Source organism: Anser brachyrhynchus (genome assembly GCF_964034855.1).
Source record: "Anser brachyrhynchus genome assembly, chromosome: 4".
Taxonomy (NCBI): domain Eukaryota; kingdom Metazoa; phylum Chordata; class Aves; order Anseriformes; family Anatidae; genus Anser; species Anser brachyrhynchus.
The window spans coordinates 11,452,468-11,469,542 of NC_137698.1; the positions used below are offsets into that span (position 1 = coordinate 11,452,468).

The following is a 17,075-nucleotide window of genomic DNA, read 5'->3' on the forward strand; positions in this document are numbered from 1 at the left end:
TAGCAAAATACATCTTTAATTTGTGAAGGAGAAACAAAAGACCTTTCCCATGCTTTCATCAGGTGAGTGACGTCTGCATTTATTGTAAGGGTTTGCTTGTTTGAAGTCTATGCTTTTTTTCCTCTCTGTTGTGTTCTTTACTCTCGTCTCCATTCCAACTCTTTCATTTCCAATTTTCTTTCTAACCTAATATATGCCCTCATAGCATGTTCCAGGCTGCTGTGTTTCTCTCTCCTGATCCTGGTTGGTTGTGTACACAGAGACTTAGCTGTGCAAGTCCCCCAGGCTCATGTGGCACTAGTTCTGTTTCACAGTGTTCCAGTCTTTCCTATGTATCCATCTGTGGGATTTCATGCAGTGTTCACAGTCATATATTTTTCCCTGTTCTAAATAGTTGCCAAACCCATGTTAAATATTCAGGAAAGTGCTGCTTACTTAGAGCAATATGTTTAAGTTCGTTTGGGGATGATTCATATTCATGCCAACTATTCCTGTTCGTGCCCACTGTTGCACAAAAGATTTTGCTGTTTCAGATAGGAAACAGTTTTATGTAAACCATGATAGCTGTGCAGACCTAATAGTGGTATTTTTGTAAAGCTTAAGGTACAGGTGTGATAACCTGTAAGTCTCCTTCTGCTGTGTTTTGATCTTTCTTTTCTCTGCTGGCCAATATCATGTGTTTAAGCATAATTCAGTTACCCTGGAAAGGCATGGAGTTTAAATGTGATTCATTTGGTGCCTATCTGGAAGCCATCTTCAGAGGGTTTGTGAAGATAGCTGGTGCCATTTGCTGATATAGTACAAGCCAAACATTGCAGTTGACAGATTTTAGCTAGCAAAAAGTTTGTGACAGGTGCTGAAGTGACATTTTTGGCAAAGCACCGCTACATTTTTTTTTTATGTCTGCCAGTCTCTTTTCAGCAGAGCACTGCAGTGAGGTGCTTGGTAGGTATGAGTGGCAAATTGAGGTCCTGGATTGCTATGCTGATGAGAGTAATAGAAACTTGAAAATGACTCGGGACTGAAGTGTAGAGGAAGTTTCTCTCTGTGGAGAAATAAGGTGATCTGTATTTTCAAAATATCATCTAAAAAGTCAAACAAACAAACAAAAAAACACCTGTAAAAGAGAGGAGGGAGGAAGAAAGAAGGCAGAATGCTTTGGTTAGGATCACCTACTTACTGGCAATGCTGTAGTTATTACTATTAGCAGAAGGGGAGTTTATATAAGGAGTAGTGATAATCAGCAAGTATCAGTGGCATATGATATACCCCATTTTGATGGCTATTTTGACCACCGATGGAACTTCCTAAAGAGTCAACATGTGTCTGCGGCTTCTCCAAAGCTGCTAGATTATTACTAAAGAGAAAGGAAGCCATGATGACCTATCTTTTCTACATTAAACTAACATCTCGTTTTCACCTGCTTTCAGCTGTGTTAAATCTGTCCCTTATAGGAATTTAAGAGGTCTGTATAAGGATTATTGATAACCATTTTAGTTGTAAATGACTTGTCTCTAAGTACTTGTTTCAAAAGCTTCTAGCTTCTAGTCTAGAGATCAGAATTTGTTACTGGAGAAAGCTAAATTTAATATCTCAGAAATATTTTTTTTTTTTGACAGTGGTTTGTCTAATGCAAAGTGTTTCCTGTGAGGAAACTGGAGGTGTGAGCTGCTAAAGATGTCCTCCAAGAACTGATTTTTGCAAGACTGAAGCAAACCCAGATATGGGTTTTGAAACGTACTGGACATATTAATTGCCCTCTAAGGTTTTGGTGTTTGCTTTCAGAGCTGTTTGCTTATGTTTGTCAGAACGTACCCAGCTAATAAAGAATAACTTCTTTTGCCCTGCTTAGTAGATCAGCCACAAACAGAAAGAGGAGCAGTCTGTAACTGTAATTCCTTCACAAATGTATAAAATAGGATTTGTACCTTTGAGGCTGCTTAGGCCCTCTTCCCCACCTCCTAGTCTGTCCTGTGCAGAAAGGGTATCACCTAGAGCAGCTGACACTGCCAGTATAATTTCAGCCATGCCTGTTTCTTCTCAGGGGCTATGGGACGAAGCAAAGGCTCCAGGCTTTTTTTTTTTTTTTTCTTATAACTTGGCATTGTGAAATGTAATCCCTTCTTCATGCACTATTATATGTAAAGGAGATACAGGGATTTTTCTTTTACCAATTCACCATGATGGGTTAAGTGTTGAAAGGATGCACTCTGGTCTAAACAAAGGTATATGTTTCCCACCATAGAGTGGTGGGAAAAAATCAATTAGGGTGTCAAAATGAGTGTCACTCATAAGAAATGTGTTCTTATCCATAGTGACAGCTTTTGTAACATGGACGGTCCATTCCTGCTGAAGAAGGGAAGGTGCTGGTAGCTGAAAAAGCTATCAAATATTTCAGTTCAATACTTAACACCTGGCATATATTAGCTGTGTAAGAATTACATTCTAAGATGCTTGTTTAACCCATCTGACTTTGCTAATGCTTTGTGTCATTGATCTGAACAAACGCTTCTTTTCAGGTTCCTAGTTGTATCAGGTTTAAGGGATGGGTTGCTTTTAATTTTGTGCTCACAATATTTTATCTTACAAGTCCCTCAAGGTATAAATTACAGAGTTCAGATAGACATGCTGTATTTAAATTATTTTGTAGAGAAAGATCAGAGATTGAACAGAGTTGAAGGCTGAATTAATTTCCCTCTGTGGAAATAGTTCTTCAAACAGGTCAAGAGAAAAGTCACTGGAAAGGTGATGTCAATTTGAGTGTGTTTCATGCTGGCACTCACATTGAAGAAAGATTTCTCCCCCTCCTCCTCATCCCCACCATGTTCTTAGAAATTTATCTGAAGTGCATTTTCTGTATTTGGTCATGCTGGACCAACGCATTTAGCAGCTAAATGCTTGTCCTTGTACGAAGCATCAAGACAGCCTATGCACTGCCCTGTTGCTGGTTCCTCTTGTTAGCTTAGAATTTATAAAACAGATTTTTGAAACGAGGACGAGGTTCTTTTTCCAAATATCATTATTTCAAATAAATTTCATGGCTTTACTTTAAAAAAAAATAAAGTAAAAAGGAATAACTCGTAGCTTTGAAGGAGGAAATGTGTTTGAATACAGCTGACTGGCAGTCTAAATCAGTATAATGAATTTGCTTTTCATGGTCATCAGAATAATGTTTCCTTCACAGTCTATTTTTGGAAGGGGTGGCGTGCTCATCATTCACAGGAAAGGTAACAGATTTAGTAATGCTTCTTTCCACCTCCTACACGCTATCTATACATCTATGAAATAAGGATTCAAAGTCTTAGTTCTCTTTGCAGATTTTTCCCTAAGCTTCATTTCAGAGGTGTGTTTATAATGCAGCTGGTAGGAATTCTGTAAATGCCTGCTGTTTTCCAACCTGGGGAAACAAGGGAAGAATCAATGAAACCACTATAAAAAACAAAACATAGGTCTTCCTCTGGAGTCTGGGAGTGGTAAAAACCTTAGATGAGGGTAGCTGATTTGTTTGTTCATCATGTTCCTAGGTTCTTTGTTCCTTAGCTCAATTTTTTTACTCTAGATTTCAAGTGTGGTACATTACAGGCAGTGAAGTAACTGTATAGAGTCCTTCACTGGCTTCTTGAAGGGGAATCAAACTTGGCCGTTCATGTCAGTATGCAGGCCATGAGAAGAGAGCATGGAGGACTATAGGTCATACTTGAAATAACGTGGATGAATGTAACTGGTCAAGATATCTATAGCGATGGCAATCACCTCCAAGATACATTGTTCTGCTAGCTCAGGCTGTTAAGAGCATTCTGGTACCTGAAGTTTTGTGTGTGCTAAGGAACACTTTGTATTTATAATTTGCCTGAGAGGAAGGTAGCTGTTTTAAACAGGACAGACAGCTCTAAACCCATCCTGGCATCATCCATTGACGAAATGCTGTTGAGAGTTGCTGTCACACTTTGTGCTGGTAGATCTTGTTGACCTGGCAGTGTATTCTTTGCAGTAATTATTACAAAGCCAAGTACATAACTGTGTTATTGCAGATGGATTACAACAGTGCCCATGAAAGCAAAACAAGGTTAGTTTGCAGGTAAAGTTTTCTCTTTAACTCTGCCACCGCTACTCCCTGCAGCTCTGAAATGTGTGCTACTGCTGTACGCAACACAATGATCAGCTCCACTGTGGTCTTTGGCAATTGCTCAAATCAGCTACTAGGCCATTAAAAGTTGCAGATTTTAGATCTGGAGGTCTCTAAGGTCTCTGGTATTGAAGCCATGCCTGCTTGTAGGTCTGAGGGGGCTTTAATTTTGAAAGCTCTGAAGAGGTGAGAGCAACTGTAGTTTTGCAAAGGCAGCATGAAGCCTGGTCGTGTAACAATTACTGCAGTAGGTGGGTGCTTAAAGCTAAGATTGCACTGATGGCAGCAGCTTAGTTTCTGGGCTCTGGTAAGCTTTGTAAGTATGTATATTAAAACCATTTAGTTGATACCCTTTTCAGGGAGAAATCAGAAGGAAAATGACACATCAGGTATTGTGTGAAGTTTGCAGGCTGTAATGTGCATCCCATGTCAGAACTTTGCTACCATTTTAGAAATCATATACACATTTAGCTAAAGATTGATCATATCTGTGGATGGTCTGTCAAAGGTTTTTTTGATGTTAGAAGGATAAGGAACTAGTCACAGTTGTCTGTGGAATGATAATGCTTCAAGTCTTCTGCTTTTCAAACACTGATTTGTTTTAAACATTTTTTAATATTTATTTATTTATTTTGGAGAGGAAGAAAGTTTTTCCTTTGTTGTGAAAGTACCCAAATCATTTAGGTGAATGAAAGCAAGTCTGTGCAACAATTCTTAGAGTAACTCTGTGCACAGGGTTTGGCATTCACAATCATATGCGTCTTAGTACCTCTGCCGCCCCTTATTCTTTTCAGCCTGTAGTGGAAGGGAAGAGTTACTACAAAAATGTCCTTTGGGGAAAGAAGAGGCAGAAGTCAAGCAGCTCTTAGATCTAGAAGCATTCATTGATGTTCTAGGACATGCAACTGTAGGTTTCTTTCTCACCTGTTATTGGTATCTCCTCTGAAATGCTCTGAGGTTTTTTCTCTGCATCCCCTTGGTAGGAAAAGTCAGTTTTGTTTTGTGGAGACAAAGCTTGCAGTGGGGGCATGTTGGGTTCAGGAAATATGAAAAGGCTGGGGAAGGGAGATCTGATGGCCAGGGAGTAAGAGGAAAAAGAGGATGACCATGCATGAGAGAGGGTAGCTCTCTTATTTCTTTAATGCTCCAAACATTGTGAGGCAACCTCTTATTCCTGTTTCACTTTGGGATATGGGATGCTGGCTTCAAATTCCGCCTAAATCTCTGCTGCTGCTGTTCCCAGTGTCCTGGGAACAGGGAAGAAAGAGGGCTCTGCCAATGGTACTGTGTGTGCAATGGTTTCTATCTTTCTCTTACACCCAGCTCATTATTTTTTGCTTAGCAAATAGTGGCTCTGAAGTCTAGATGCCCTGGAATTTGAATATTTGAGCTTGATGTCTTCCCTTTTTCTTCAGTGTTAGGCATTAACATAAATCCTATGGGAAGAAGACATTGCATCTTAGATTCTTTATTTCTTCAGCCACCTTGTGTTGGTAGACACTGGTTTGCCCTTCACCAGGATGGCAAGGGAAGTGATTGTCCATTGTACGTGGCATGACACTGACACTCAAAGCAAGTGCTGAGAATTTCAACAAGGCATAAAGAATTTTCTTCCAAATGTTGTCTCTCCTCTTATTCATATTTACTTTTTTAGAAATGTTTGTTGGGCATATACCACAGCTGTAACCACTTCCTTCTCCTGAACTCTCATGTAGCCTGATAGATCCAAACTGGATTGATGCGTTCTTGCCTTTCTTCTGAATCATAACCTTACAAGTCAATTTTTTTATTACCCTTATGCTCAATTTCAGTTATTTAAACTGAAGACTAACTTGCTTGCCCAGATGTAAATAGGTATGGGATTTTTATTCTATGGGTCTATGCAGGAGGAACTGAAGATGTAATTTTTCTGGAAACATCTTTATAAGTGGTGATGATGTAAGGGAAATAAGATCTTATCTTGACTTTGTGGCTTTTCTTTACATTTAGATGAGCATATCTGGTATTCAGAGAGAAAAATACACCTGTCATAGCGTTTACTAAAGATTCCTTAGAAGGAAGAAAACTTGAAATAACTTGTAATTTTTATTGTGACATGAACTGTCCCTTGCTTGCAAAAATCATGTCAACATTGCTGTTAAAATCATGACTGAGTTTCAAACTACAGTATGTATTATACTAATGAAGAGCTACTATGTTAGTGTCTCGTCTGTTATGTCCCTTTTTGTAAGACTGTCATGTAATTTCAGATTCACATCTGAGACACATTGAATTGTTTTGTTTGTTTAAGTCTCTTCTGAGGGGGAAGAAGGAATTTGCCTGGCTCATCACCAGACATTGTGGCCTGTCCTTTGGAACAGGGTAGATGGATATCTATCTGTTGATTGATGGCTCTTTTTGTTAACAGAATGTGTAAACATCTGACAAGATGCCATTTGGCATGTGCCACAGTCTGAGACTGATTAGAGAGGTGGGGACAAAGAAATACAGCTGTCCTGTTTCCTTTTGCCTAAGAGGAGCCGTCTTCCTCACAATGAGGCATTGCACAAAGTTTTCTCACTTGTTTTGGGATGAGAAGCTAACAGAAGAGGAGTTTGAAAGGTCTACTAGTAGGAACCAAGTACATCTTAGGAGTGAGGGAGCCTTTGGCTGATGTTTGAATTGAACTATGGATGTGAAGAAACACAATTTCAAGTCCAAACTCAAAAGACTAGACAATAGTTCAACAATTGCGTGTTCTGTGGAATAGCACTGGGGGAGACTCGGCACACACTTGCCAGTGAGTTATGCGTGAGAAAGAAGCATTCACTGAAAACATATGCTTGTGCTTGACTGCATGCTACTCATTATCAGCTATGTCTGGGTGTGCTAGACAGGGTTAATTACTGTAATATGTTAACATTAAAATTGGAAGTGCGTCAAGGGTAAAATTCAATCATAGAATCATAGAATTTTTTGGGTTGGAAGGGGCCTTAAAGGTCATCAAGTTCCAACCCCCCTGTGATGGGCAGGGATGCCACCCACTAGATCAGGCTGGCCAAGCCCCCATCCAACCTGGTCTTGAACACCTCCAGGGATGGGGCATCCACAGCTTCTCTGTGCAACCTGTTCCAGTGCCTCACCAACCCTGAGTGAAGAATTCCCTCCTAGCTTCTAGTCTAAATCTCCCCTTCTTTTAGTTTAAAGCCATTCCTCCCTTGTCCTGTCATTGTCTGCCTGAGCAAAAAGTTGTTCTCCATCCTTTCTATAAGCCCCCTGTAAGAACTGAAAAGCTGCAATGAGGTCACCCCAGAGCCTTCTTTTCTTCAGTCTGAATTTCCCCAGCTCTCTCAGCCTTTCTTCATAGGAGAGGTGCTCCAACCCTCTGATTAACTTCATGGCCCTTCTCTGGACCCATTCTAACAGATCAACATCCTTCGTGTGCTAGAGGCCCTAGACCTGGATGCAGTACTCCAAGTAAGTTCTTCTATTTTTCAGCCATTCAGTAGTGCTTTGGTGAGGAGGCATACTGTACTGTAGTCAGTGGTGTTGGCCATGAAGTAAGGAGGGGTTCCAGCGTTTGACAGGGAAAACAATCAAAAGTGAATGGGCATACTGATAGTATAAAATAATCTTAACTACATACACAGGTTTTGAGTAACTGATGAAGTGGAACAACAATATTTTTTTTTCCTTAATAGTATTCTTTCAATTGTGTCTCTAAGTAGATTGGCTACACTGAGTGTATAGTTTCATTAATCAAAGTATGTCCTTGGGATGTTTCCATGAAGATTTTTTTTCTGGTTTTCTGGACTCTGTGCTCAGAACAGTTGTGACATGTTTCTGCTTGTCTTTTACTGTCAGAGTAATGCATGCCATGGGTCACAGGCATTCAGATTTTTGTTAATCTCGGGCACAAAGCTTTATTGAATAGTGATCAGGAAGAAGTTTCTAGAAGCTGGAAATTACTGGGATATACAATTTTTCTAGTATTTAAAAGTGACATGTCGATATTTTGTTCTTAGTAGTGGTATTCCACAGCATGTTTTGTCTTCGTCTCTATTTTAATGTGGGAATCAGCATTATTCACCTGGGCGGGTGCTGTATTCCAGAGACATCAAGCAATAGGTGAATAACATCCAAATAGCACAGAGCCGCAAGAAACATTCGTACCATGGAAGAGTGGTATTGGGGTCTGGTAAATTCATCCCTTGATCCCATTTCATATGAGACCTTGCCTCATGAAGAACGATTGTTTTAAGCCTGTTGACTGTTATTTCAGTTTGTATCATTGTTTCATTGATCACCCTGGTATGTCTTGAAGATTGGTAAGATTTTAAAGAAACTACAATTTATTAGGAATGAGAGGGTAAGGCTAGTATGCTGTCAACTGGACAAAGGTGACAGTTCAGTTTTGTTCACTTCCTTTGACAGCAAGCTTTATCTCATTTTTTCCTCAGCCATGTCAAGCGTGGACTGACACTCCTTGAGGGTAAGTTCAGAAGGGAAGGATGGGGAAAGACAGGAAGGAACGATGCTGTTACTTAAGCCTAAAACACTTGTGTTCCATTCACTTGGCATTTGCTTTTTATTCAGGATTACTCTGGCCCTAAATATGCCATATCAACAGTTTTGTTCTTCAAGACTGTGTAGAGACTAAACATCTAAGAATCTGAGATAATTTGGTACAAGGCCAATTTCAAACTGAATACTATATTCCACTTCTTGATCATCAGTACTGATGTAATTGTGATAATAGTAACAAGGTGAAGAAGCGCAGAAGCCAGAGAGTAGGATGCTCTTGTCATCTATTTTGTTCTTTAGCAGTGAATATATGAAATAGTGTTCAGTGAAGCACTGCACAGAACTGCTTCACAATTAAAAAATAAATAAAAAATAAATAAACACAGATGTGAGTAGTTCTATTAGACAGTACATCCAGACTATCATATATTTGTTTACCTGAAGTAGAACTGTATCAATATCCAGTTAGTCTATAGTTAGTTTATCATTTGTGCTTTGGTTAGTGACAAGCATACATAGCCTTTTAGCTTATTTTCCCCTACTAGCATATTTACTCCTCTGTACACAGAATTTTGAATTCTGTAGTAAGTGATAATAATTTTAGAATTATTCTATCTTTTTTTCCACTTTCCACTCCTCCTTTTTTTTTCTTCCCAGCTCATGCATTTTATGTCTTCAGCAACATTTTCTTGGTAATACAATAAGCTATCAGACCCTTCTTCAAATTGCCAGAGAAGCAGACAATTTTTGCACGGTGATGGAGTCTTTCTATAGCTGCTGAGCATACCAGATAGAGCAATTGTAAGGCTGGTCAAATTGCAATGCAATTCGGTTCTTGAACAGTTATTTTGTGAGGACAGGGTGGTAGAATACTGTATATTCTAGCCTTTTTCCTTCACTGCATGTCCATCGCTGGAACAAAAAGTGTTTAGGCAGAAAGGGAGCAGAGCTTATGTCTCCTTTGTAGTTTGGATTCATTGAAAATTATCCAATCTTATTACTGTTAGTGATCGCAGATGGAGCCAAGTTTACACCAGGGAAACATTTCAGAAGAATAGAGCTGCAGCTATTAAAATTTCAGTGAGATGTATGTGAGATTTTGCACCATAGTGATTATACTTTAAATTTCAGAGAGAGAATTTTGCCTTGCTTACTTTTGCTATATCTTCCAATGCATAGTAATTCTTTCATCCTTGTGATTTAAGTATTAGCCTAGTACTTGGACTGTATTTGACATGTTCCCTACAGGAAGGAACTCATATCCAGCAGGATGAACTATGATAGCAGCATTGTTTTATGTGTGTTTTTCTTGACTTTCTTCTTCTGTGTCATATTGTTTAGACAAGACTGTCTCAAATCTTGCATATAAATGTCTAGTTCTGTTTGAGGTAAGAGCTGAGAAACTGAATCAAGTGTTCAGTGCTGGCTAATATTTAAAGATGCAGTTAAAAAGTACATATTCAGACATCCTGAATTGAAAACAGGGGGCTCATATGTGACTTCTTATGGTCAGTCCAGATATGATAGATATAGATGTTGCAAAAACAACTGGATTTGCATGGTCCAGCTCCATTCTAGAAGACAGTGAGCAACATGAGGTCCTGGTCAGTCTCTCCACATTGACTGCAGTAGCTTTGAGACCGCTACTTGTGGAAAATGAATTAGTTTACCTCTTCTGTGGCTGGGGCAGAGGATTCCTTATGCCTTAATGGGTGTCATTGAGAGGAACCTGTGCACAGGGCAGTGTTGTCCCAAAGCTAATCATGTTGATACTTCTCTTTCTGTACTTCTAATACTGGACCATACTCACCAGAAACACCTCCCCAGTCACAAGGGATTGACCGCTAAGTGCCTCCCTCGAATCCATTACAAATTGAAATAAAAGCTTGTGAGTAGAACATTTCATGCTTTTTTTTAGTAGTCTTTGGGTGAAGAGTCCTATGCTGTTGCCTGAAGTTGAACTGTATCCTGAGGAGTGTATAATTTGGATGGATGGAGTAATACAGTGCTCCAGACTTTGTAGGTGTACTGCTTTTTTTGCTTTAGGATTTTTTTTTTTTACGTTTTATACAGAAAAGTGCAAAGTGTAGTCCACTAGAACAAGAGACACAAACATTCAAACTAACAAAAATCATTTGTTCTTACACTCCAATGAGCATGCAGAATATTAACAAAAAAAAAAATCTTAAGAGCCAAATGTTGCTTTTCATCTTTAGAACAGATGCTTCTAGTCTGTTGGAAAGTTGAGTCAGGAAGCTAAGATTCCTCTCACTGTCTGGGAGGCAGAAGAAGGTACTCTACTACTTAGTCCAATTAGTAATGCTGATGTCAGAGGTGGGAACCTGAAGTGGCCAGTTGTCTACCAGATGTAGACCTATATGCAAGTGCAGATTCACTGCCTCAGTTTCGATTTAGGCACCTACAGGTAGTGTTCAGATGGTTTATTAGAGCATCCTCTGTGACTTTGGCACCAGTCTAAGGATCAAAAATCTTTTTCATGCTGAAAACTACCGCAGATCTGTCCCTCTTCCTGAGAGTGCAGAACAACCTAGGAACATCACTGCAGGATGCTTGACTTCATGATGTGAAAATTAAGTTGCAGGCCTGTCCCAGAGGGAGACAGTGCTGATTTTGGAGGCCAGAGTTGGATGATCAATGTCATATTCCTCTACAAAAACTATTTGTATTAATTAAAATTTGCCAGCACTCCTAAAGCATTTTAGAAACCATGCTGTCAACAGCTTCTGAATGCTGAAAGAAATGTTGACACCAGCTGTCTACTCATGCACAGCCCAACCCCCATGAATCACTTGTCCTCTCAAATTCAAACTAATTAAAATTTTATTTGGGTGATGACTGTTTGTCTTAAGCTTTTCGAAGATTAAGTTGCTTACAGTAACAGGAAAACAAAGCTCAACAGCAATCTCTTTGGACAATGTTTCTATTTAATAGCTTTTAATATAAAGACAAAGGGGAGTCTCACAGAGCAATGTGAAATTCAGACATGACACTGGTTTCTTCAGATTCAGAAATGCATCTTTTGGTACTACTGCTTTGGAGGGTTCAGAGTTGGATTACACCTACAATGTAAGATTTAAATTGTTTATTGTGCTTGTTGAAATTACAAGTCACTGAATTCTTTGATGTTGCTTATGATATTAAATATTTAGTGAATTTTGAAAGGAAAAAATGGTGGATTTTTTGGCCTTCTACACTGTTGAATTGAAATGAAATATTTGAATTAAAAGATACTAAAGTGGCTAGATCTTCAGTTAACATTTGCTGCCATAGCCTTGGTTGTTTCTCAGTCCTGAAATGTCTAAAAATGAAAGTATGAGAATATAATTTGTAGTTTGTCTGTATATAAACTATTCTGCATAGATGCTGTTGTAGGGTTTTTGTTTTGTTTGGTTTGTTTTATTGGCCTTCATGAACCAGCTCAGAGGGAAGGTATGTTTTGATTTGGGATGTGCTAGCGGGCTGAGAAATCATTCTGTCTAGAATTATATTTTTTAACAGTGGAGATGTTTCATGCTCAGTAGGCAACATCATCCTGTTTGCTCTAGAAGAGCAAATGATTTAACTCCTGATTATAAACACCCAAAGAGTTCCTGGGAACAACAATAATGAACATTCAGTATTGAGGGCAGGAATCATTTTCTACCTCACAGAGAAGAGAGGAGAATTTGAAGGGGAAAAAAAAAAAAGAGAGAGAGAGAGAAAAAAAAAAAAAAGTGGGGTGGGTGAGTGAGGTTTTCCTGTAACTCCCTTCTCTATACCCAACAAGGGTATTTTTCTTACTTGGTGGTGGCACTATTTGTGATTTCAGTTATTAGGTGTAACCATTTGTGACACCAGACACTAGCAAAAGATACATGTCTGGACTTCAGTAAGTTGTCATGAATTGAGGCCAAACCTATGTCAGAAGAGTGAAGGTTCACCCCACTGGCCAAGCAGCTTGAGTAGACATTGATCCCGCAGTCAAAAATTAGAAAAGCACCTAACGACACACACCTACAGCAATATTCACTCTCAGGGAATTATGGTAAGTACCAGGAAAAACAACAGCCAAAGCAGTCGTAGCAGTCTGTGAGAATTTCCCTCCAACACCCAACATACTGGAGTAAATCCTGTGGTAGAAATGTTTGTAAAGGCCATAAGGCTGTAAATGATCATATCTCTTTTCATAGCCACAGATGACAGAAATGGCCTTTGATGCTTTCTGAGGCTCTAGCCACTTGTGCTTTCCCTTCCACACCTATTTGAACATGTTGCAATTGTGTAAGGGAGCCATTCCTGGCCGCTTATTTTTTTTTTTTTTTAACCTTCCCAGTACATGCTGACTTTGAGAAAACTTTCCCATCTATACAGTGTCACATTGATTCCTCCGGGGCATGAGTAATTGCTGGAACAGTTACCCTTCCTCCCCACCTTGGAAATTAGCATTAGGTGTTTTAGTCCTGTTGTTTATAAATGCATCAGTCAGAAGGATATAAGAAGAGCTATAAACATTGGTGTGGCATGGGCTCCCATCTTGAAGATGCAGGACACATGGAGCATGGTATTGCTCCACAGTATTCCCCCTTTGCCAGCAGGGATTCAAATTTGAGAAACTTTGACACTCAGAAGTACCAGTAGGCTATATGAAGGGTGCCATGTTTCTATGTGATACCCCTCAATTTGTCCAGTAGTCTTTTAAATGCATGTGACTCTCTTCAGCCACACTGTCCTACATAGGGGAGTACCACAGCTTAACTAAAATGCTCTGAGAGAAAGTACTTTTTGTCTGTTTGGTCGTGACACTGGTGATTTTATATTGTCTTTCAGTTTTCATCTATGAAGGTAGCTGACCTATTATTCCCTATCATCCCTGTGCTGTTTATCATGTAAAGGTCACGTTGATCAAAAAAAAATCAAATCTGAGCTCTTTCAGTTGCTCTTCATGCTGATATATTTTTTGATGTTAACTGGGCTTCTGTTCTTATTTGTGCTCACTGAAAAATATTCACATTGTAATAAAATAGGAGAGAAGAGGAAAACCTACATTTTTCTCTAACTTAATCAATAGAAGTGTGTTTTGTTGTAATAGGAAGACTGAATAATCATAAAAAAATTGGGAAAAAAAAAAAAGGAAAACCAACCATCTCGGTCCTGGTAGAGATCTTTTTTCATACAGTACATTTTCCCATGCTTAGTTCAAATTTTTTTTTTTTAAACAAAGATTTTTCAGCAGTTGCGTCCATAAGTGGTGTATGAACAGACTTCAGTTTCCATGAATTTGCCCATTATTCAAAATTATTTGGCTGTTCCAGACTGTTGATTGCTCTGTCTTTGTTATTTTCAATTTGTTATTTGTACTATGCATTTGGGCACTGGTTATGCAGTAATGTTTCTGCTTTTGGATTGGCTGTCTTCCAAACTCACAAAGCCTTTCTGAAGAGACTGTGCAAATACTCTGGCAAATACATTACTGCATGTGTATTTGCAGTGGTTTTTCATATGTATGATAATAGAATGTAAATAAATGAAAGGTGAGCACAATTGAAACAGTTATAAGAATTGTATTTGTACAAGTGTTCTGGAATATTTTGTGATGGATTAGCATTCTAACGCATTCTCCTGGATACTTTAAAGATGGATGTTGTAAGGACACTGTCTTCAAATTTCTCTTTTCTATAGAAATTCTTTTTTTTTTTTTTAATCTTTAGTTATTCTATACTTTATTAAGGAAAAAATTGTAAGTGAAAGTACCACATAGTCCAAGATAAATTGTACACAACTACTATTATCTCAGGAATGCTCTAGTGCAAAAATTTGGAGATGTCCTTCACTAAAAAAAAAATAAATACTTAACAGTGTATCTCCATATGGACATAATCATCACAGCTGATACTGGAAATCCTTGTGGGAAAGGGAATCTGCCATTGTGGGTATATATGGGCATTAGCTGGATGCTTCTTTTGTGGTGAAACTTACTCAGATAGTTAATTGTGCTGACCTTTAAACTGTTATTAGGTTTCAGACTTGACAGCCTGAAGTGAATTGGAGAGGTACCATCTCTGAGCTATAATTTGGATCTTAATGTTGTTTTGAACACACTTCTGTGGAACAGTTACACTTGGCTCATGTTGTCAAGGTTTCCTTCTAACAAGTGCTAGAAATAGTTTTTGTTTGTTTGTTTGTTTTAAGTGACTTGAACAACACTCTTGAACAAATACAGATACAGCTGCTAGGGTGGATTATGCAGTTTTTGTTCTTGGGATTCTGTTTCTAGATGTTTGTGTTCCTGTTCTATTGCCAGTATTCGGAATTCCTTCCACTTCATTACCATTTCTAAATTTGTGAATACTATACTGTCTTTTCTGCCACAGATCACTATGAACATGTTTAAGAAGTTCCCTTTAGTAACTGGTGAGGCACCTACTTTCAGACTGAAATAGTTATTTTTTAGTATTCTTTCTTTTCAGGCTTTCAGTTTTACTTGAAAAGACCTCGTTTTATCCAAATCAATTATTCTTTTAATTAAAATTTTGAGTTGCAACACTAAATGCTTCATTAAAATCTAAATATACAAATTCCTCCTTAATCCCCACATTTTGCATTTCTCTGCGAAAGAAGAAATCTTGTCAGACAAGATTTGCTCTTAACAGGTCTATGTGTTTTATTGCTCATGATTCTGCTTCCCTCCAGGCCTAGAATTTTCAGGTGTGCATAGTGGTGGCCTACATCTTTTACCCATGCAGTCAGCTGGAGATTTACTGTTCTCTTCTGTGAGAACAGCTTTAAGGCCTGAATGGAGTGGTTCTCAAATGCCTACCCTAGATGACTACTTATTTGCCAGAGTATTTGCTGTCTGTGGTTGTCTGTCGATATTCACTGATCCTTATTTTAGACCACCTGGTCTGGTCAAGTATTCGCTAGAAAATTTGGTAGGAGGGTAACTAGATAAAAAAAAAAAAAAAAAAAAAAAAAAAAAAAAAAAGAAGCATTGCACTTCTTGTTGTCTTTTGGTTTGCTTTTGTTTGTTTATTTGTTTAGGGTTGTGGGTTTTCTAGGTTACAGAAGCTGTTTCCTGTTGTTTGCATCTCTGTAGGAAACATGGAACATTTGTTATTCTGTTACTCTTCAAAGGAAAAAATTAGTATAGGTACTAATCCTCATCTTGCAGTAAAATCAACTCCAGCTTCTCAAGATTTCATAAAGGTAATATAGGCAGGAAAGAGAACTGTTTCTTCTGACAGACTTGACTTACTCCTTAAGATTATTCACCTGTCTATGGTAAGTTCCCACAGAAAAACAAATGAAAAAAAGCTCCCCAAAACCTAGCACATAAGAGATAATGTAGGCTTGTCCTGGTTCTTTTACTCCTTTCTCTGAGATGACTGGAAGGAATATTGCTTTTGGATGTGATGTTTTTACTCTAATGTTATGAAAGAGGAGAAGCAGCGTTTGTTTGAAAAAGTGGAACAATAAACACATTTTAGCTTTTTATTGATTCAGTTCTCCTCTGTCTCCTGGTGTTGTACTGTGTGCAATGGGAGCCTATCCATGGCAGTGGAGAAATTAATTCAGTGAAGCTTTATTTGCAGATAACTGTACAGTTTTGAATATTTCCAGGTGAAAAGGAAACATATGTTGCTGGTTAGAAGGCCACAACTAATTATTTTGTTTCCTTCTAAGCAGCTATAAAATAAGTTATGTAATTTTTGAACTCAAAATTAAGATTACCTTCACAGGAATTGTTGAGTGACCCATAATTAGGTTTCTAAGTTTAAGGTGTCTAATTTGTGATTAATTAAAAGTGCCCTAAAATAAGTATTTCGAATGTGCATCCCACTGGGCTTTTCAGTGTTACTAAGTCTGAACCACTCTAAAATGATCGCAGTCTTGGTCAAAATGTCCAACAACAAAAATTCCTCAAGTTGGTGATTAAAACCCCACACTCCACCCAAATGCATGCCATAAATAATTGACATACTCCTACCATGACAAAGTCAGTTGAGGAGAAAAAAGGCTCATGGTAAAACTCGTAAATGTCGTCTTTGTTAGCATGGTGCGTGTAGGAACCTCTTCTGAAAAGGAGGATTCAGTACAATGTGAATAGACAAGTACAGTATGTTAAGACTCATGAAAAACATAATAAATCTCCGAATCTTGCATTATGCAGTATGTTGCTGGGAAAGCTATTTCTCACTGTTTAATTTGCAAGACACACCATTCCATAAACTACAATGCAGCCCTGAAATTAGTGCTCTTTTTAGGAAAAGGAAATTAAATAAGATCATGTGTTTCACTCCTTTAAGCCCCTGAGAAAGATACCGTTTTTATGAAAACGAACATGGCACAGACAGAAAGCAGAAAAAAGAATTTTAAACCATAAGGTTTTGCTGAAGTCTGTACCAATAGTAGCTAAAGCAAAAGGAATGACCCCTATTTGGGAAGTCTG

The 17,075-nt window shown here is 38.4% G+C and overlaps 1 protein-coding gene across 6 annotated transcripts in view; it reads left to right on the forward strand.

Moving 5' to 3' along the window:
- Positions 1 to 17,075, forward strand: part of SNCA (synuclein alpha) — a 69,568-nt gene that overhangs the window by 22,660 nt on the left and 29,833 nt on the right. Inside the window, exons 5-6 of one of the 6 annotated variants that reach the window (XR_013950008.1) lie at positions 1 to 62; positions 1,620 to 17,075. The exon at positions 1,620 to 17,075 is cut by the window's right edge and continues 25,763 nt beyond it. The exons of 2 other annotated variants lie outside the window; for them this stretch is intronic. Coding sequence is in view for 1 of the 4 variants with exons in the window: in XM_080588925.1 (XP_080445051.1) it covers positions 1 to 3 (3 nt within the window). In the remaining 3 variants the exon portion in view is untranslated. 3 more of the 6 variants (XR_013950009.1, XR_013950010.1, XM_080588925.1) reach the window with 3 other exon arrangements.